The 21,441-nt window shown below is 36.7% G+C and overlaps 1 protein-coding gene across 1 annotated transcript; it reads left to right on the top strand.

The window, feature by feature from the left end:
• Positions 1-4,280: 4,280 nt before the first annotated feature.
• On the top strand, positions 4,281-4,985 carry LOC113337431 (histone H2B.3-like). Its single transcript, XM_026583105.1, has one exon. The coding sequence runs from the start codon at positions 4,350-4,352 to the stop codon at positions 4,800-4,802; it is 453 nt and encodes a 150-aa protein (XP_026438890.1). The 5' UTR covers positions 4,281-4,349; the 3' UTR covers positions 4,803-4,985.
• The last annotated feature ends 16,456 nt before the right edge of the window (positions 4,986-21,441 follow it).

Raw genomic sequence — 21,441 nt, 5'->3', positions numbered from 1 at the left:
ATCAGTGTACGACTTCACAATATCACGAAAAATATATTGATGTGACAACTCAAGTCCTTGATATGCATGGTGATACTTTATGTTGATCCCTCCCCCAACTTTCACATAAGCAACAGAGACAGAGAGAAATTCAGATATAAGATGAAGAAAAAAAAGAGCAAAGAATCAGAACTCGACTGATTTTCTGGCTAGTTATATCAGTTATAGAAGGTTAAATTTGGAAGAGTTTCAGCTCGCTCGCACGTGTACTGCAGTTTTATGGACGAGAGAATAAAAAGTCTGGTCCAACAACATGCTTAAGTCCGCGAACCTAGTGTGCGAACTTAAGAAGGTTATATATCTTAAGAAGGTTATATATTTGAGAGACCTAGGAGGCGATTAAATGGGCAAATTTGGTACCCACGGACTCTACAAGACATAGGGGACCTGTTAGAAGCGATTAGACCCATCTAATTGGGCTGGATAAGTCAGAAAATCCACACAAAGTCAAGACAGTGCACACGGTTTCTGTTTAGGGTTTGAGATTAGTTTGAGAGATTTATGGGATATCTTGCGTGGGATATACATCAAAACAGTTGGGTAAAAGTCCTAGAAGATATTTGAGACGAGAGAATAGCTAGAAACAGCCTGTAACGCACAAGAAGAAGATTATTCTTCAAACAACCCGTAAAGAATAATGGAGATTTCCAAGGGGTTTGATCGAGTTTCAAGGGGATTTAAAGCCTATAAATAGTTGGTTTTATGTCAGAGAAGGGGGATGAAGAGTTTGGGGGTCGAGCCAGAGCCAGGAGGAGCGAAGAAGAAGGAAAAACAGCAATGTTCACCTGCTGCTGCTGCTGCCATTAAAAAGCTTCAAGAACACGAAGAACAGACTCTCCAGGGCAGACTTATTTTCAGCAGCGTCAACAGCATCAGCGAAGTGTCGCAGTTAGATGCAGTTATTTTCTATCGTTTCTGTTGGACGTGTTTTGTGAGTCTCAGAACCACTATTTTATAACTTTTGACTCTTTTAATCACACTTTGAACTTTGAATTAATATTTTGAGTGTGTGATTGATATGAATAGCTAAACCCCAATACTGGGATGATGGAGGAAGCCATATTTTACACATATAAAAATTATATTTAATTCTTTTATGACTTCTTGCATTTTTATTAAATGTTTTATGATTTTTTTCTTAATTGATTGTCATTTCTTTTGATGGTTTATGCTTGGTCTTAGTACTTTTGATATGCCATGCTTTCGATTTACAGTTAATCTTCTAAAAATCTACCTTGGCAAGAATTAGAGTCCCTATTTTTATGTGAGCTATAATTGTTTTGGAAATAAATATATTAATTATATGAATGATTATGGTGGAATCCTGAGTCCTAGTGTCTCTTGATCCTGTGACAATTTTGTATATATTTTTGCTTTAAAAATCTTTTCAAGTCCGAGCATCGAATCCTTATTTACCGCAATCGAATTACTACAACATGAAGCCAAACCGATACTATTTTTATCATAATTGTGTGATTTGATCTTGCATCTTCTATCGTACGAGTACAATCAGATTGATTGGCTTGAGATTTGATATCTCCGATAGGCAAGATAATAAAAGTAATCACAAACATCTTTGTCTCATTGTTTATGATTCCACAACATCTTGTTTCGCTACCATACGATTAAGATTGTTGTGAGGTGATTGATTAATCTAGGCTGTTCTTCGGGAATATAAGACCGGATTATCAATTGGTTCCTGTTCACCTTGATTATTATCAAAAGACGGAACAAAAACTTTAGGGTTTTTCTGTGGGAGACAAATTGATCCTTTGATAGACTTGTCTGTGTGAGACAAATTTGTCTATTGTTAAAGCATGCGATTTTGGGTCGTAGCAACTCTTAGTTGTGGGTGAGATCAGCTAAGGGAATAAAGTGCGCAGTATCCTGCTGGTATCAGAGGCGTAGGGAGTACAACTGTACCTTGGATCAGTGGGAGACTGATTGGGGTTCAACTACAGTCCAGTCCGAAGTTAGCTTGGAGTAGGCTAGTGTCCGTAGCGGCTTAATACAGTGTGTGTTCAATCTGGACTAGGTCCCGGGGTTTTTCTGAATTTGCGGTTTCCTCGTTAACAAAATTTCTGGTGTCTGTGTTATTTCAATTTCCGCATTATATTGTTTTATCTTTATAATTGAAATAACACATGTTGTGCGTTAGATCAATCAATCGGAGAATCCGACCTAACGGTTGTTGATTGATATTGATTGGCACTTGGATACTGGTCTTTGGTACCATCCAAGTTATTCCTTGTATTTGATTAGTACTCGCAGTTTCTGTTTGAGGAAATCAAATCAAGAGAGAGATATAAACTCGTTGATATACTTTTAATTGATTGAGTCTTGTTGATTCTCTTAAAAGTATATTCGAGTTTGTCCATACAGATTGCTAAGCGAAACATTGGATGGTTTTGTTAGACCCCCGCTTTTTCAGAACCTCTTTACCATCTTTCAAATAACTGTTCTTAGCACTCACAACTAAGTCTGCATTGTTGTCAACATCCTTATACCTAGAAGAACTAGATCCGCCAGCTGAAATAACATCCACCTGTAATTCAAATAAAGTCGATTTCTTTGCACAATGTAATGCAGCGAGGCTCTAGAGCGATATGCCGGCACGAATAGGAAGTATCACTTCATTCTGTACATAGTTAACGACAATAGTAGATGGATTTAACCAGCTCCATACATTACAGATGGAAAATTTCAAATCCTCCAAAGTCGAAGATGATGTAACCAAATATCCAAAGTGATATTCCTTGTGGTATACATTAGAGTAGCAAGAAATGTCTGAATCATGACCAACGATAGACATGTTCACGTGTAAAACGCATTAGCACATAAGAAATACATTGATATGTATAATACATATTGACATGTCACGTCTTTATTGAATGAATATAGACGTCTATTATGCAGTTCATAAGATATACATATAATGTACTGTGTCTATAAGAATCGATATGTGCTATACATATTGACATGTATTGACACGTACTACAAGATCACATCAAGAAAGAGAGCATGCTATACACAGTTCGTATTAATATGTATCGTGGGATAAGTAATACATTGTATATCTTTTGATGCAGTTCATACATAATACATATTGATGTGTCACGTCTATATTGAATGAGTATGTGCTATATATGATCATATCAAAAACAAAAATAAGAACTACATTTTTGAATGAATATATGCGGTACATATTGATATGTAATGAACGTATGTTACATGATTTGTCTAATGAACAAACGTAACTCCATTACAACACTCAGATTCAAAAGAAATCAAACAAAAGATTTACTTATAAATAGTATTTCCTTATAACTAATCTCTGATATGATCATGTGTCTCAAGAAAATCAAAAAACGATGATCAAAATAAACACCAAAATTACTTAAAAAAATAACGAGCACAGAATTGAACAATGTACATCGTAGTAAAAACGAATAGTGACTAATCAACAATGAAATTGAACATAAATACATAATAGATAAGAATCTGATCATCATGATTTGAAAAACTACAAAATCAAACCTAACAATTCAGAGCAGAGAAGGTGATAATAGTAAAGGTACCTTGTTGTTATCTGAAATAAACCTAACAATTCACAGCGGGAGTAACAAAGACGATAAAAACCAGCAGCAACAGAGACAGAGAGAAACTCAGATATAAGATGAAGAAAAAAAAGAGCAAAAAATCAGAGCTCGACTGATTTTCTGGCTAGTTATATCAGTTATAGAAGGTTAAATTTAGAAGAGTTTCAGCTCGCTCGCACGTGTACTGCAGTTTTATGGACGAGAGAATAAAAAGTCTGATCCAACAACATGTTTTTGGACTAGCCATTAAAAGTTTTTGAATGCTGGCTGGACTAGCCACTAACCAGATGGTGAAAACAGGACTACCTAGTAATTCCTAGATTTTATATCGCCTCAAACTAAACCTTCTTCTTAGTTATGATGAAATATCATAGCCTTTCGTTACCTTCACAACAATCGAGGGTGGACGCCGTCGATCCTTATGAAACAAACCGCACCAATCAGAGTAGTATAGTGTCGATCCGTATGAAACAAAGTACCTTCTCTATAATCAACGGTGAATAGTGTCGATCCGTATGAAACAAAGTACCTTCACTATAATCAACGGTGAATACAGTCGATCCGTATGAAACAAATCGCACCAATCATACTCTACCAGCGCCCCTATATAAAGACCCCCACTCTCTTGTTTCAATCTCTCACCAAACAATATCTTTATTCTCTTTTCTTTCTCCAAAAAACATTTCATTTTCCCTTCAACTTTCCGATCAAATGGCGCCGAAAGTAGCAGAGAAGAAACCGGCAGAGAAAAAACCAGCAGAAAAGAAACCCGCTGAAGAAAAGAAAGCTGAGAAAACACCAGCAGCAAAGAAACCCAGAGCCGAGAAGAAATTACCAAGCAAAGATGCTTCATCAACAGATAAGAAGAAGAAGAAATCAAAGAAATCAGTTGAGACTTACAAGATCTACATCTTCAAAGTTCTAAAGCAAGTTCATCCTGATATTGGTATTTCAAGTAAAGCTATGGGTATCATGAACAGTTTCATTAATGATATCTTCGAGAAACTCGCTGCTGAATCGTCCAGATTAGCAAGGTACAACAAGAAGCCAACCATTACTTCTCGAGAGATTCAAACTGCTGTTCGTCTTGTTCTTCCTGGTGAATTGGCTAAGCATGCTGTTTCTGAGGGTACCAAAGCTGTTACTAAGTTTACTAGTTCTTAATTTCTGTTTCTGCTATTTAGGTTTTGTCTTAGTGGTTTCGATTTGGGAATTATGATTTCACATATGTAATTAGTAGTTTTATCAATCTTCGGAGTAATGTAATCAATTTCAAATCCAACATCTTGTTTGTGGAATCAAATGTCTTAAATTTTGGAAATGAATCAATTGAAACCCATTTTGAAATCTGGAATTGTTAATTTATCTGAATCTGAATTACATGTACTGCATTTTTATTTCTTTCACTGTTTCATCAAAATAGACACAAATAAATGAAAACAAAAAGTATTACAGACTTTGTTGGTGGGGTTATTTCAGCTTAGACATCCACATTTTAAGTAAAATGAAATGTGTCAATTAGTTCGGGTTGTCGTACCATATGGCCTTAGCTTATTCTTATGCCAAACTTTAGATAATCTGCAGCATTGAGTATGCAATTTTCTTGGCTTTTGTTTCTTCTCGATGCTGTGTAGAGGGTTCTATGAGATGGGGATGCATTATGGATGAGGATCCTGCTGCGAAGGTGTTTATAAGAGGTACATACATTTTCTTGCAAAATCTAATTGAAGTTGTTAAGGCACAAATTTAATCGAAAGTGTAAAGTTTCAGTGTTTTCTTTAAAGATTTGATTCACAATTCATTCACATGTAAGCTGTAATTGTTAACTTGTCAGTTTTCTGTTGTAAGTGTGTGGGCTTGCAATTCTTCTGGCTTGCTGGCATTTTGAAAAAGTAGAAAGAAACTTGGAGACTTGCTTGAGGACCATGCAATATTAGGTATTTACTGATTTTCCTTGACTTGTTAATTTGTCATAATTTGTTAGAATGCAGGGGTTTAGTCTGCTTGAGTAGCTACTTCCCCCCATGGCAGGCAGTAAATAGTTATTCTTATGCATTTTTGCCTTTTCAGTTTCACTGATAGGTTAATTACAGTTGTTGACAGAGCGTAGGTTAGTTGTATAAATTAACTCGGGCAGACATTTGGTAGCTGTGGATCTATGAAGTTGCAAGGCACTGTCTTGCACTCTCTGGTGTCTAAGGCCCCAAATTTTTGAACCAACACTTGCACTAGCTAAGCTTAGCAATCATATGTTTAATAGTATTTGAGTGTAAAACAGTTGAAAATTGTGTACTCCAAACTTAATTGTATCAGATATACTCTTGGGCGTTCTTTCATACATTAAGAGTAGGCATCGTGACCTTATTCCCATTGTTCCAGAAGAAGTTAACTTGGAGCTATGCAATGAAAACATTGTTGTTTTATGCATCTGTATACGGAAGTTCTAGAGCAGAGCACAGTATCTCAATAGGATTAATTCTTAGGAAATTTGCAGCATTAATTAAAAGCTGTGCTATCTAGCTAACACAGAATCTCAACTAGAACCTTTAAGAGCTTCATTATATCTAGCCAAACAAAAGACATGGATTTTGACTTGTTTACTTTGTCGACCTCAACTATAGCGTGTAGGGTCTTCTAAAACAATTTCCTTTCTGCATTCCCAAATAGACCAACATATATCAGTAGTGATAAGGGGGCCAGAGGTGCACTGACTCACCCACTGTAGATTATGGAATCTGTGCAGTTAGGAAGGAACCATTGGAGACCACCATTGCTTATGAAGTAGTCCCAAACCTGAGCAGAGAGTTTGCACTATGCAGTGAAAGAGGAGATGAGTAGCCGACTTACCTACAGAGCAACAAAGAAAAACCCATTTATCAACAGCTTCCCTCTCTTGTAGATGGTATCCATGGTGACTAATCACTAATAATTTGTAGTACCCTAGCCATAGAAATAACTCTATCTTGTGAGGCTGTGGCTAGACCAAACACTAAAATTAATCTTTGTGCCCGTTTTTTTTCTTCTGGATTGCTGAATGACAAGATTTGACAGTGAGTAACCCTGATCTATGTTCCATGTGATAAGTGTCTTCATCCTTTCCACTAAAAGACATCTCGACAGTGTAGTTTAAGCAAACTTGTTCTATTTTAATCTGAGTCCTGAGAAAGTCTTCTGTCAGACCCAAGTTCTAAGAGCCATCTGCATTAACAGTTGCTGTACATTTGCAAATAGTCCATTTCTTAGTTGAGGCAATCTGAGACCCAATGTTCTCAGGAAAAGCACCGAGTTACCATCTCAACTTTGATAAGGGAGTTGCCTTTAAACGGTAGCCGGTGATTTGAATTTTTTCCATAGACCACATGTATGAGCATGCTTGAGAGGTTTAGTTTCTTTATCAGAATCCGGCGAACCATATAAGCTTTCTCAACCTTTCAAATTTATCAATCCCAGCTATATATATTGCGCGGGAAAACCTTCCAATGTTCAAAGATGTTGGGTTTGGCTGCTTCCATAGAATCGTTGGGGCGGAGATTAAAGTTCAAGTTAAGCATGCAGTTATCTCTTTGATTAACCAAGAACGCGAAGGAGAAGAAATCTGTTATGATGCCAACACCACACAGTTAGTTATTTGCTATAATTAGTGTCGTAGCTTTCGTAATTAGATTAATTCCTTCCTAGTTTAGACAATCTTAAAACTCGAGTTCTTTTCTTGTTATTCAAGCTTGGAAGCTATAAATAGCCTGGTCGCTGTTTGCTTAGCACAATCAATCAATATAACAAAAGTTTAGTTTATTTAATTTTCTTCTCAGAGCTGGTGGCTGACCCTAATTCAAAGGGTTTATCCAGCTATTTCTTGTGTTTAACCATCTCTCCATTGTTAAAGGTCTAGAACCCTAGCACCTGGATCAGAGCAGGTTTAGCTCAAATCTCAAAATCGATCAATTTTTTTTAGGGTTCTTGTTTTCTGATTACAATGTCTTACACTGATAACTTGAAGAACGTGCATGAAGCGATCGCAGGGATTGCAGAGAATCTCAACGATTTGTCTGAAACTATTACCAACCTTCATGTACATAATGAGGAAGTTCAGACTAAGAAGAAGGCAGAAAAATTGTTGGTACGTGCACAAGAACGTACTGCTCTTGTCACAGAGCTTTCTACAACACTCAATAACACGATGGAAAATTCTTTACATACTGTGCTTAGGGAGTTTTTACCTCAGAGACAACAGCCTGTTGGTGTTGCACAACCTCCTCCACCACCTCCGCCACCTCCACCACCAATTCACCCTAACCATGGTCAACCACAACAGCTGCACCCTAATATCAAATTTCCAAACTTTTCTGGTGAAGACCTTGATGGCTGGATTTTCAATGCAGACCAATATATTAGTGTGTACAATACATCTGATGCTCTTAAAATTATTGTTGCCGCTGCCCATCTTAAAGGCGAGGCCAATCAATGGTTTAGATGGCGAAGAACCAAAACTGAAGTCAATACGTGGGAACAGTTTTGTACTCTGGTTCGTGAAAGATTTGCTCCGCAGAAATTTGTTGATGCTCGCTTGGCTATCAGCACCATTAATCAGAAAGGTACCGTACGTGAACATATATCTGAATTTGAGCATCTCTTAAACTTTGTTGATTTTCCAGAGGATTATTTGATAAGTTGCTTCGTTCGTTCTTTAAAACCTCATATTGGTACTACGGTTAAGTTATTGGCACCACAAACATTACTTGAGACGTTTACCAAAGCACTTCATCAAGAAGAGGCCTATGCAGCTGTTACTAAGGCTGTCACAAGACAACCTTATCGTCCTCCTCCATTTAGGCATGCTGCTACGGTACAACCTACTCCATATATTAAGTCATCTATACCACCAGGAGCTAGACGACTTTCCTTGGAAGAACAGAAACAAAGACGTGCCCAAGGTCTCTGCTTTAATTGTGATGAACTCTTTACACCAACTCATGTTTGTGCCAGTCCCAGATTGACTATCTTAGATGTTGCTGAAATAGATGCTGAAGTTGAGGATGTTTTTGAGCAACCTGTGGACACTAACCATGCCGACAATAATGTTGAACCAATTGAGTCTGAGGCCAAGATAACCTTACATTCTCTCTTGGGTACTCCTTTTCCTAGGACAATGCGTATTTCTGGTTTTACTAAAGGTCAAGCTTTAACAGTTCTTATCGACTCGGGTTCTACCCACAATTTTCTTCACCCAAAGGTTTCCAAACAGTGTGGTTATTCTATTTGCTCAACAGATGCTGACTTACGAGTAACAATTGGTGATGGTGGTCAGATAAGTACTCAAGGCTCTTGTTTTAATATTCCAATTCAGTTACATGGCTATAGTTTTACTTCTGATTTTCATCTATTACCTATCAGTGGGTGTGATGCCGTGTTGGGTGTTCAATTGTTACGTACGTTAGGAGAAATCTCTTGGGATTTTACAGCTTTAACTATGAAGTTCAACATTCAAGATGCTGACATTCTTTTGGTGGGAAATGACGCCTCATCTGTAATGATGATGGATAGTTCTCCCATGCAACATTTATTGAACAAGGAGCACTTTGGAATTCTGTTTCAATTATCTGAATTTAATGCATCTATAAGAGATTTAACTGCCGAACTACCACCTGATTTTTCTCCAGTTAATATTCGACCTTATAGGTACCCTCATTTTCAGAAGGCTGAGATTGAAAAAATAGTTATTGAGTTGAAGGAAGCTGGATTAATACGTACCAGTTCCAGTCCCTTTTCGTCTCCGATTTTAATGGTGCGTAAAAAGAATGGTACTTGGAGGATGTGTGTGGACTATAGGGCATTAAATAAACTTACTATCAAGGATAGATTTCCTATTCCTTTGGTCGATGAAATCTTGGATGAGTTACATGGTGCGTGCTTCTTTACCAAGCTAGATTTAATATCTGGTTATTATCAGATTCGTCTCTTCGAGCCAGATATTGCTAAGACAGCTTTTAGGACGCACGATGGCCATTATGAGTTTTTGGTCATGCCTTTTGGAGTTTCGAATGCTCCAGCTACATTTCAAAGTTTGATGAACGATATATTCAGACCTCATTTATGCAGGTTTGTGCTCATTTTTTTTGATGACATATTGATATATAGTAAGAGTTTTTCTGAGCATCTTCAGCATCTGTCTACTGTGTTTGATATTTTACGTTCCAAAAAATTGTTCGTGAAAGAGTCTAAATGCACATTTGCTCAGCCCTCTGTGGGCTATCTCGGTCATGTTATCTCATCTAATGGAGTCGCAGTTGAAGATGATAAAATCAAGAGTATTCTTTCTTGGCCTATTCCTAGCACAGTTAAAGAGCTTCGAGCATTTCTTGGTCTTGCTGGTTATTATCGCAAGTTTTTCAAGGATTTTGGCACTATCAGTAAGCCTTTGACTCAACTATTAAAAAGGATGCTTTTGTTTGGAATGATGATGCTACTTCTTCATTCAAATTGTTGCAGCATGCTCTTACTACAACTCCTGTATTAGCATTACCAGATTTTAGTAAGGAATTTTATCTTGAATGTGATGCTTCGGGTGGTGGTTTGGGTGCTGTGTTAATGCAGTCTGGCATACCTCTTGCTTACTACAACAAACCGCTATCTGGTAAGAATTTGAATCTTTCAGTATATGACAAAGAGATGTTTGCAGTCGTATCTGCTGTTCAAAAATGGCGTCCTTATTTATTGGGAAGACATTTTAAGATCTATACCGATCATAAAAGCTTGAAGTATTTTTTGGATCAAAAATTATCATCTATGGAACAACAAAAATGGCTATCTAAGTTGTTGGGGTATGACTATGAGATTGTTTTTCGTCATGGCAAAGAGAACGTAGCTGCTGATGCTTTATCTCGTCTCTCCAATCCTCAAATTCATTCAATCTCCACCCATATTTTCTCTTGGGTGCATGATATTGTCAAACAATGTCATCAGGATCATGCCTATGGGTCATTAATTGCTAGTTTACGTAGTAATCCTGGTTTCAAGTGCAACTTTACTTACATTGATGACATTATGCGATATAAGCAAAGGATTGTGGTTGTTTCTTCTTCTTCTTGGTGCTACAAATTACTTAAGAATTTCACACAACTCCAATGGGGGGCCATTCAGGTTACTTAAGAACCTTCAATCATTGAAACATTCTTCTATAATGTTATAACAATCATTATTCACGACTATCGTCATCAAAGATATTTTCAAGATTGAAACTTCATCATGACTTTCGTCACGGGTAAAGATGAAAATGGTTAAAGCAAAAGCTTACCAACACATATTTCGAGAAAAAGATAGGCGAGTAAACTCGGCTCGAAATAGCAAATGTGTATGTATGAAAACTATCATACTTATACGACTATTGCCTCAAGAGTAGGAGATAGAGTAAAATTTTAAGTGATAGATGAGTTCAAGTCTCCACATACCTTTTTAGTCGGATGAAGTTTCACTGGTTCCTCGAGTAGTTCTTCGTCTTCGTAAGATGATCGCCATGGAGTCTGGAGCTCAACTACACTTAACTATCCTAGATCGAGACTAAGTCATAAGTAAACTAGAAATTAAGACATATAGTTTTGATCACTAATATTGACAAACATGCTTGAGATAGCAACGCATGCGAGTTCGACCAAGCAATGCTCTAACAATCTCCCCCTTTGTGAATTTTAGTGACAAAACTATCAATACATATGGATTACAAAATAGATAAAACTTTGTAGCTTCTCGTCCACATGCTTGATCTCCTTGGTGCTTCAACATTACTCGAAAACTTCGTCTTTTCCAAGTGCTCCCATGATTCCATAGATGTTCAGTTCAGCATCATAGTTGTTGAAGTTCCGTAGCCATAACAATGAGAAAACAAAAGGTCTCGATAATTATTATACAGTGTCATAATATTATTACACAACATCAAAGTTCTTATATCACAAATTCGACAACAATACTATGGTGATATGTATAACTCCCCCTTAGTCAATACTTCGTCTCAACACGAAAAACACTCTTCCTTACATAATGATCCGAAAATCATATGTATTTGTAGTGTGAACTACATATTAATTCTCCCCCTTTTTGTCAATAAAATTGGCAAAGGTACGAAAATGGGATCCTAATGAAATTTTCATGGAGACACTTCAAGACCAAAAAAAAGCACATATCAACTTTGTTTAGATGCAATCATAAATCCGAAGCTAAATGCATTCATCATGGAGTTTATAAAGATACAAGATAACTTCTCAAATATTCCACAACCACACTCCCCACAAAGATATGGAAATTAAGCGCAAGTTCAAAAGAACTCTCCCCCATTTGATGTCATTCCCGAAAGAACAACAAGAGTGACCTAACTTTTACAAGAAAAGAAGGATTTTCTTGGACACCAAAAACCACAAAATGATTTTGTATCCAAAAATCTCAATTAAACTAACCACAAGAGAACCCATGATTAATTTAATCGGAATACACAACCAAAATAACCACAAACGAATCTATGATTAGTCTAGTTGGAAATGCTCACACAAGAATACTTATGGAGACGCATAGTATATACATAAAATATGGATCAGGAAAGATCAATATTGTGGAATATACAAGGATTCATTCTATTTTCCATCACTATTTGCACAATGACATATAATAGACATAATCCTCGTAAAACAAAAGATTTTAACCTATCTTCCATCAATAAATGACATAATAGGCTTAAATTTTGTTTGTCAAAAGTTCATCGATCTTGATTTTCAAATGTGTCGAATATTTAGTTGTGAGACTAAACCTAAATGCTTTAGGAAATTAGAATCAACACATTTTCTTACAAAAGACTACTACCCTCACTGTAGTCAATTTTTTAAGTGAAACCTGATTGACTTAGAGGATCCTCAATTATTTAGGTTATTATTATGTGCTTCTAAATTTTTATTTGAGTTTTTACAGACTCTATGGCCTAATAATTCGAATCTCACTTTTGAGGAGTTGCAGCCTAAAGAAATATGTTTAGACCCTTTTATAGAACCTGAACCTGAACCACAATTAGATGTAGTTGTCTTAATCATGAAACTAGGTAAGTGCATGCTAGTCTTGTTCATTTTCTTGGTTTACTGCAGTTTTCTTTTGTCATCTCTATTTGGTTTTGAAGACCCACAGTTATTCCGGCTACTGTTATACGGTTCGAGTTGACTAATCCTTTCCTAAGTCTGGCTGAAGACTTTAAACTTAGCACTTCTTGGGAGGTAACCCATGCTCATGCAACATGGTAATATCTTTCCTTAACTCTTTTTCTTCAAGTGGTAACAGTTTCTCCTTGTTCATGCTTTTAATTTTATCTTTAGAACATCGAGGACAATGATAGATTTAAGTTTGGGGGTGGGGAGGAACTTTTTAGTTGCACTTTTGAAACTTCTAGCGTCACATGGTATCCGGTTAGCTAAGTTTACATATTGTTTCTCAGCGAAAAGATAGAAATTGGAATGCTAGGGATAACAACCTTTTGAGACATTAGAGAAAAAGACATTGAGATCCTTGAAATTCAGGAGAGAACTTGTTCCTTTTAGAGGGTAACCGTGATGGACCTAACCATACATGATGGAAAGGCAAATAGGTCAGGAAATGCCAGAAAGACAAAGCAACCTCACAATGTAGTCTTAGTTACTGGATTGCGACTCTCTCTCAGTAGAAACTTATCATCATCAACAAGCGGAGCGACATTAAAATCTATGAAGAAAGTTGAAGACGTTTTAGGTTTAGAAGCAACAATAGAAAAGAATAATTCAAAAATCAAAGTTGAAGTTATAAGAGCAAATTATATAAGTTGTTAGAATCCATGATACCAAGACATCACAAGTTACGAAGATCCAAGTTTTGAAAGTCCTTCTCTCATGGCCATGTAAATTGTTGTCTTGTAATTTTTGTTTCCAAAAAAAAAAAAAAAACAAATGAAAAAAATGAAAAATGGAAAAAATCATCGTTACGTTTTGTTCAATAAAGCCAAAGGGAAGTAGAAATTTATAAGTCAAGGAAGAAATCGAAGAGAAGAGTTAATTGTCAAGGTTCTATGAGGTTCGATAGTTTATCATCAACAGTTGAAGACCGACGAAGACGTTGTTTCTACTGAGCACTATGAGAGAGTCGAATAAAGATACATTTGGTTGCTTTGTTAGTCCGCTTTCAATCTGGCACAAGATTTTTCTAGCACTGGTTTAACTCATCACACGTAATTAGTCCAGCTGTGTAGCAGATGTCCCTCTCATATTTATCTCTCTCCCAATCTTATCCAGCTGTAAAGCAGCGGACGCATCTTACAATGTTTATCTAGCTGTGTAGCGGATATCTCTTTATCTAGCAGTGTTGCGGATGTGTCTCCCCTTTTCTTCAGTCAGCTTTAGAGCTGACACCTTTAATTTCTCTGGCATTCTAGTTACTTGGAGATAGGTTGAGAATATGTATGTCCTCATAGCTCTTTGGATACTTGTGACCAATTAGAAGTAATGGTTTTGTGGGTACTCCTTTGGTAAACCCTCCCGAGATTAACTCAATTTTATTTTTTATTAGTTTTGCTCGAGGACTAGCAAATAATAAGTTTGGGGGTATTTGATAGACACATTTTTGTGTCTAATTTGTCCTCAATGTTCTGTATTGTTAGACTGGATTAAATACTTATTGTGTTATTTTATGTTTTTGTAGATGTTTTTGGAAAAATAAGCTCTTGCGACGAAATTGGCTCGAAAAGTGGTGTTTTACACCCCAGGATAGAGACTAAAAACACCCCAGAAATGCGCCGGAGGAACCCAGAAAAAATGCTGGAAACACCCCAGAAAAATTACTTAAGGCACCCCAAAGGACATGTGTTATTCGGACTCCAGCAACGGATAAGGGGCGACCACTGGATAAGGGGTGACCTTCAAATTCAAAAAAATATTTTGGCGGGAAAATATTTCTTTTCACAGGCAGATTTTTCGATCGGATTTTGGAGGAGTTTTTGTGCGATTCAATCGCTGAAACTTCATGGGTAGATGTGATATGTCATAGAAAAGCTGGTATGGATGTTTGTTTCGATCAAATTTGGTTGGATAACTTGGTTTAATCCAAACAGTGAGTTGGAGGATAAACACAAACTTACACGAGTTTAAACGTGTATTGCTCGTGATTGGAAGACTTAATCAATATTCTGGAGCGTGAAGAAGGTTTAAAAGGAAAGAAACACAGCTGATAACGCGTGAAAATCATAAAACAGGGAAGAAAATCTTCCCGAAAATATTTTTTATCACCCGATTAAAGAGAGGATTATCTCGAGTTATGGAGGAGATTTCTTGTGTTGTAGGTGTATAAAAAGGGTCTTGAGGTATCATAGAAGGGGTGTCGAGAGTCTGGGGGGCTGACCATAGTGTGAATAGTGATTGGGAACGCGAAACTTTTGAAGGTTATGGTCCATACCATTGTGAGACCAATTACTATCCATATACCCACAGGTCATACGAGCAAAACAATCCTTCTATTTCTCTAGAAGAGTCTCTCAAGAGTTTCAATGAGTCAACACGGAAGTTATTTATGAAAGAGACTTATAATATTCTTCTCCCAGAAGAGTCCGTAGAGCGGTCAACTAAGATATCTCTAGAAGAAACCCTCAAGCAATTTACTGAGAGTACAAATAGGATTGTGGAAAAACTTGCTCAGGATAGTCTTAATTTCCAGTGTAGTTTTCCCAATACCACCCTCGAAAATAAGGATAGTTTTTATTCAGATAATCAAAATGACGAGGTTAGAATTGGTAACACTACTTGTTTTGATGAGGTTCGACCTTTTTCATGTTATTATAATGAGGACTGTGATGAGGATAGTATTGATGAAGAATCTGAAATATATAGGCATAGTGATGAGGAATATGTTACTCCCAATGAGCTCTTTAATGATAATATTATTTCTAGTTCAAATCCAAATAATTTTAATAATTATTCACCTATTCAAAAGGACGATGATTTGACTAGAGATACCCCCGTTTTAGACGATGTAGTATTTCATGTTTACAAAGAAGGTAATGATTTAGAGGAAAGAGTTTACCCTGAGAATACTGTTTTAGAATCTAGCGATTTAGAAACACTAGTCTTAGAAGATGATAAACTCGTAGAGATGAGTGAGGATAAACCAGACTTAGAAGAAGCAATTGACCATTTTCAGGAATCTGATGACCTAGAAATCAGGGAAGTTGTGACTAGTCTTTCTAGAGACACAAAAAACTCTAATTTTGGGGGTGATTATCATTCTCCGTGTGCTTTAGCTATTAGAAAGTACCCTCCTGTAGTACTTGACATTTGTGCCTCAACCATCTTACAAGATTATCTTCATACACGTTTAACCGAACCTAATGATGTCCAGAAAGAAGCTCAGTTGTTAGAAACCCATCATATGGTTGATGTGGTTAACCCAGGCTATGATACCAAGATTGACTTTGTTTTCCCACCAAAAACTTTTCTTCCAATTGTGGGAACTTTTGATTTTAAAATGTGTCGAATATTTAGTTGTGAGACTAAACCTAAATGCTTTAGGAAATTAGAATCAACACATTTTCTTACAAAAGACTACTACCCTCACTGTAGTCAATTTTTTAAGTGAAACCTGATTGACTTAGAGGATCCTCAATTATTTAGGTTATTATTATGTGCTTCTAAATTTTTATTTGAGTTTTTACAGACTCTATGACCTAATAATTCGAATCTCACTTTTGAGGAGTTGCAGCCTAAAGAAATATGTTTAGACCCTTTTATAGAACCTGAACCTGAACCACAATTAATGTAGTTGTCTTAATCAGGAAACTAGGTAAGGGCATGCTAGTCTTGTTCATTTTCTTGGTTTACTGCAGTTTCTTTTGTCAGCTATTTGGTTTTGAAGACCCACAGTTATTCCGGCTACTGTTATACGGTTCGAGTTGACTAATCCTTTCCTAAGTCTGGCTGAAGACTTTAAACTTAGCACTTCTTGGGAGGTAACCCATGCTCATGCAACATGGTAATATCTTTCCTTAACTTTTTCTTCAAGTGGTAACAGTTTCTCCTTGTTCATGCTTTTAATTTTATCTTTAGAACATCGAGGACAATTAGATTTAAGTTTGGGGGTGGGGAGGAACTTTTTAGTTGCACTTTTGAAACTTCTAGCGTCACATGGTATCCGGTTAGCTAAGTTTACATACTGTTTCTCACCGAAAAGATAGAAATTGGAATGCTAGGGATAACAACCTTTTGAGACATTAGAGAAAAAGACATTGAGATCCTTGAAATTCAGGAGAGAACTTGTTCCTTTTAGAGGGTAACCGTGATGGACCTAACCATACATGATGGAAAGGCAATAGGTCAGGAAATGCCAGAAAGACAAAGCAACCTCACAATGTAGTCTTAGTTACTGGATTGCGACTCTCTCTCAGTAGAAACTTATCATCATCAACAAGCGGAGCGACATCAAAATCTATGAAGAAAGTTGAAGACGTTTTAGGTTTAGAAGCAACAATAGAAAAGAATAATTCAAAAATCAAAGTTGAAGTTATAAGAGCAAATGATATAAGTTGTTAGAATCCATGATACCAAGACATCACAAGTTGCGAAGATCCAAGTTTTGAAAGTCCTTCTCTCATGGCCATGTAAATTGTTGTCTTGTAATTTTTGTTTCCAAAAAAAAAAAAAAAAAACAAATGAAAAAATGAAAATGAAAAAATCATCGTTACGTTTTGTTCAATAAGCCAAAGGGAAGTAGAAATTTATAAGTCAAGGAAGAAATCGAAGAGAAGAGTTAATTGTCAAGGTTCTATGAGGTTCGATAGTTTATCATCAACAGTTGAAGACCGACGAAGACGTTGTTTCTACTGAGCACTATGAGAGAGTCGAAGAAAGATACATTTGGTTGCTTTGTTAGTCCGCTTTCAATCTGGCACAAGATTTTTCTAGCACTGGTTTAACTCATCACACGTAATTAGTCCAGCTGTGTAGCAGATGTCCCTCTCATATTTATCTCTCTCCCAATCTTATCCAGCTGTAAAGCAGCGGACGCATCTTACAATGTTTATCTAGCTGTGTAGCGGATATCTCTTTATCTAGCAGTGTTGCGGATGTGTCTCCCCTTTTCTTCAGTCATCTTTAGAGCTGACACCTTTAATTTCTCTGGCATTCTAGTTACTTGGAGATAGGTTGAGAATATGTATGTCCTCATAGCTCTTTGGATACTTGTGACCAATTAGAAGTAATGGTTTTGTGGGTACACCTCTGGTAAACCCTCCCGAGATTAAATTCGATTTTATTTTTTTATTAGTTTTGCTCGAGGACTAGCAAATAATAAGTTTGGGGGTATTTGATAGACACATTTTTGTGTCTAATTTGTCCTCAATGTTCTGTATTGTTAGACTCGATTAAATACTTATTGTGTTATTTTATGTTTTTGTAGATGTTTTTGGAAAAATAAGCTCTTGCGGCGAAATTGGCTCGAAAAGTGGTGTTTTACACCCCAGGATAGAGACTAAAAACACCCCAGAAATGCGCCGGAGGAACCCAGAAAAAATGCTGGAAACACCCCAGAAAAATTACTTAAGGCACCCCAAAGGACATGTGTTATTCGGACTCCAGCAACGGATAATGGGCGACCACTGGATAAGGGATGACCTTCTTCACACATTCAAAAAAAATATTTTGGCGGGAAAATATTTCTTTTCACAGGAAGATTTTTCGATCGGATTTTGGAGGAGTTTTTGTGCGATTCAATCGCTGAAACTTCATGGGTAGATGTGATATGTCATAGAAAAGCTGGTATGGGTAATTGTTTCGATCAAATTTGGCTGGATAACCTGGTTTAATCCAAACAGTGAGTTGGAGGATAAACACAAACTTACACGAGTTTAAACGTGTATTGCTCGTGATTGGAAGACTTAATCAATATTCTGGAGCGTGAAGAAGGTTTAAAAGGAAAGAAACACAGCTGAGAACGCGTGAGAATCATAAAACAGGGAAGAAAATCTTCCCGAAAATATTTTTTATCACCCGAGTAAAGAGAGGATTATCTCGAGTTATGGAGGAGATTTCTTGTGTTGTAGGTGTATAAAAAGGGTCTTGAGGTATCATAGAAGGGGTGTCGAGAGTCTGGGGGGCTGAGGAGAGCCAGAGAAGAAGAAATTCGAGTTTTCCCAAACTCGGTTTCTGCTTCTGCTGGTGCTGATGAACATGAAAAACACGAAGAACGGAACTGCAGAGACAGTCGTTTTTTAACAGTGTCAGCGACACAGAGGCGAGGGTCGCAGCACAGTGTTTACAACACTTTCTGTCTGTCGTTTTCTGTAACAGCTGGTTTGTAACACTTATAACTGTTACAAACCCGGTTTTATCGTATTTTTCATATTCTCATCATTTGTAAACCATTTTTGAGCATCAATGAAATTCTTTGAGAGGTTTTCCAACATGATGAGCGTCTAATTCTCTCACAACCAAGGCAATGAGGAAGCTATTTACGCATGAATAATTGGTAATTATTTATTCTCTCTAATTTATAATAATTCACTCAATCACTGCTTTTGCGGAGTTTTTAATTGTTTGCAAAAAATTTCTTCATTAGTTGTGATTCAATTAGATAGGTTATGCTTTGTTTAGATAATATATGCTTAGGGGATACAATTAATTTTTGAGAATTTTCCAGATTATTTGTGAATTAAGAAATAAGAGTCTTAAAAGATAATTAGAGTTTTGAAATATGTATCATTCAATTTTGCGTCATAGTGGAATCTAGTGTCTTGGTTACCTCTCGCCCACTTTGTTAATATTTTTGTATATAATTTTATTAAATCTTTAAATTTAATCTTCACAAGTCCGAGAGTTTGAATCCTTATTACAACAACGACAATCAAAAGCATTATCAGTAAGATGTTACAAGGCGATTTTCACATAATCATCTTTTGACTTTCGTCAAGTATATAAAATGAACTTGGTTAAAGCGAAAGCTTACCAACACATATTTCGAGAAATATGTAAGCGAGTTAAACTCAGCTCGAAATATCAAATGTGTATAATTGAAATCTATATAGCTATACGAATTTTGTCTCAAATATGAGATAAAGTAGATAGACTTTTGATTGATAGATGAGTTCAAGTCTCCACATACCTTTTGTTGATGAAGTTCCACAAGCTCCCTTTAGTAGTTCTTCATCTTCAATCGATGAACGCTGTGAAGTCTAATGCTCAACTACACTTTCTATCCTAATCCGAGACTTAGCTATAAGTAGACTAGAAATCAAGACTTATAGTTTTGACAACTAAACTTGTCAAACAATCTTGAGTAGCAAGGCTTGCGAGTTTGACCGAGCAGTGATCTAACATGTACTATTACAGAAGAAAAAAACTACATACCAATATGTAGGATCAAAAAACCCAGTTACCTTGATTGCCGTTCAAACATGTTACCACCATGAGAGTTTCTTTAAAAGGCCCCGTAAGAAATGTGGCATCACAGAATATCATCGGACGACACAATCTATAGCCCTCTTTACAAGCTCCAAAGCAAATAAAGAGTCTATTGAAACTCTTGGTGGCATCATTGTAGTCGAAATCAATATATGACCATGGGTTGGTTTCGCTAACCGCATTCACCCACCATACAAGATCAGTGTACGACTTCACAACATCACCAAAAATTTGTTGATGTGACAACTCAAGTCCATGATATGCGTGGTGATACTTTATGTTGATCCCGCACCCAACTTTCACATAATCGACAATCTCAGCTGGCTATATGATATGATTGTGCCTGACGCACTCATGAATTAAATGGTTGATAAGCTTCCTCGAAATAGTTGGACTCCCCACCTTATAACCACCACCACAAGTGTGCATCCCCACATATTCCTTAATCTTAAAAACATCAATATAACTACCAATGGCAGTTGCGTGAAGCCTCCATGCAGTGAATCTCTCAAGGTCATTCTTCAGTTTTATCGCCTTGTATCCAGTTCTCAAACAGTATTTTTCGCATGCTATACGTACAAAATCAACACCAACGTGGATGAGCTGATTTGTATCCTCAAAATTATCCTCCCAACCATCTGAAAAAAGGACATTTGGAACATGTTAGAGCATTGCTCGGTTGAACTCGCATGCGTTGCTATCTCAAGCATGTTTGTCAATATTAGTGATCTAAACTATAAGTCTTGATTTCTAGTCTATTATATCTAAGTCTCGGACTAGGATAGAAAGTGTAGTTGAGCTCAAGGACTTCATGGAGATTCATCATACAAGTAGAAGAACTACTCAAGGAACCGGTGGAAGTTCTCTACAAAAAGGTATGTGAAGACTTGAACTTATTTGTCACTCAAAAGTCTATCTACTCTATCTCCTAATTCTTAAGACAAAAAGTCGTATGCTATATATATAGACTTAGATTATACACATTTGGTATTTCGAGCCGAGTATACCTCGCCTATATATATCTCGAAATATGTGTCGGTAAGCTTTTCGCTTCGACCAAGTTTATCTTTTCCTAGTGACGAAAGTTATGATATGTTTCAATCATCTTGAAAATTGCTTTGACGAGAAATGGTGTAACAACTATATAACGTCCTCGGAGAATGTTTCAATGATTGGAATGAGAGTTTAGATTACATAACCAATGATGGACATAAGCATTGTTGTGGAAACACATTTATGTATAAGTCCTTTCCTTGAACCAAAGTTTGCGAACTTTGTTGATCAAGAGAAACCGGAAGAATGACTTGTTTCCAAGTCCGCGAACTCAGTCCGCGAACTGCCGAAGTTCTCAAACCCGAGAATTTCTG

Source organism: Papaver somniferum, unplaced genomic scaffold, assembly GCF_003573695.1.
Source record: "Papaver somniferum cultivar HN1 unplaced genomic scaffold, ASM357369v1 unplaced-scaffold_16, whole genome shotgun sequence".
NCBI lineage: Eukaryota > Viridiplantae > Streptophyta > Magnoliopsida > Ranunculales > Papaveraceae > Papaver > Papaver somniferum.
This window is presented reverse-complemented; position numbering and strand designations above follow the sequence as displayed.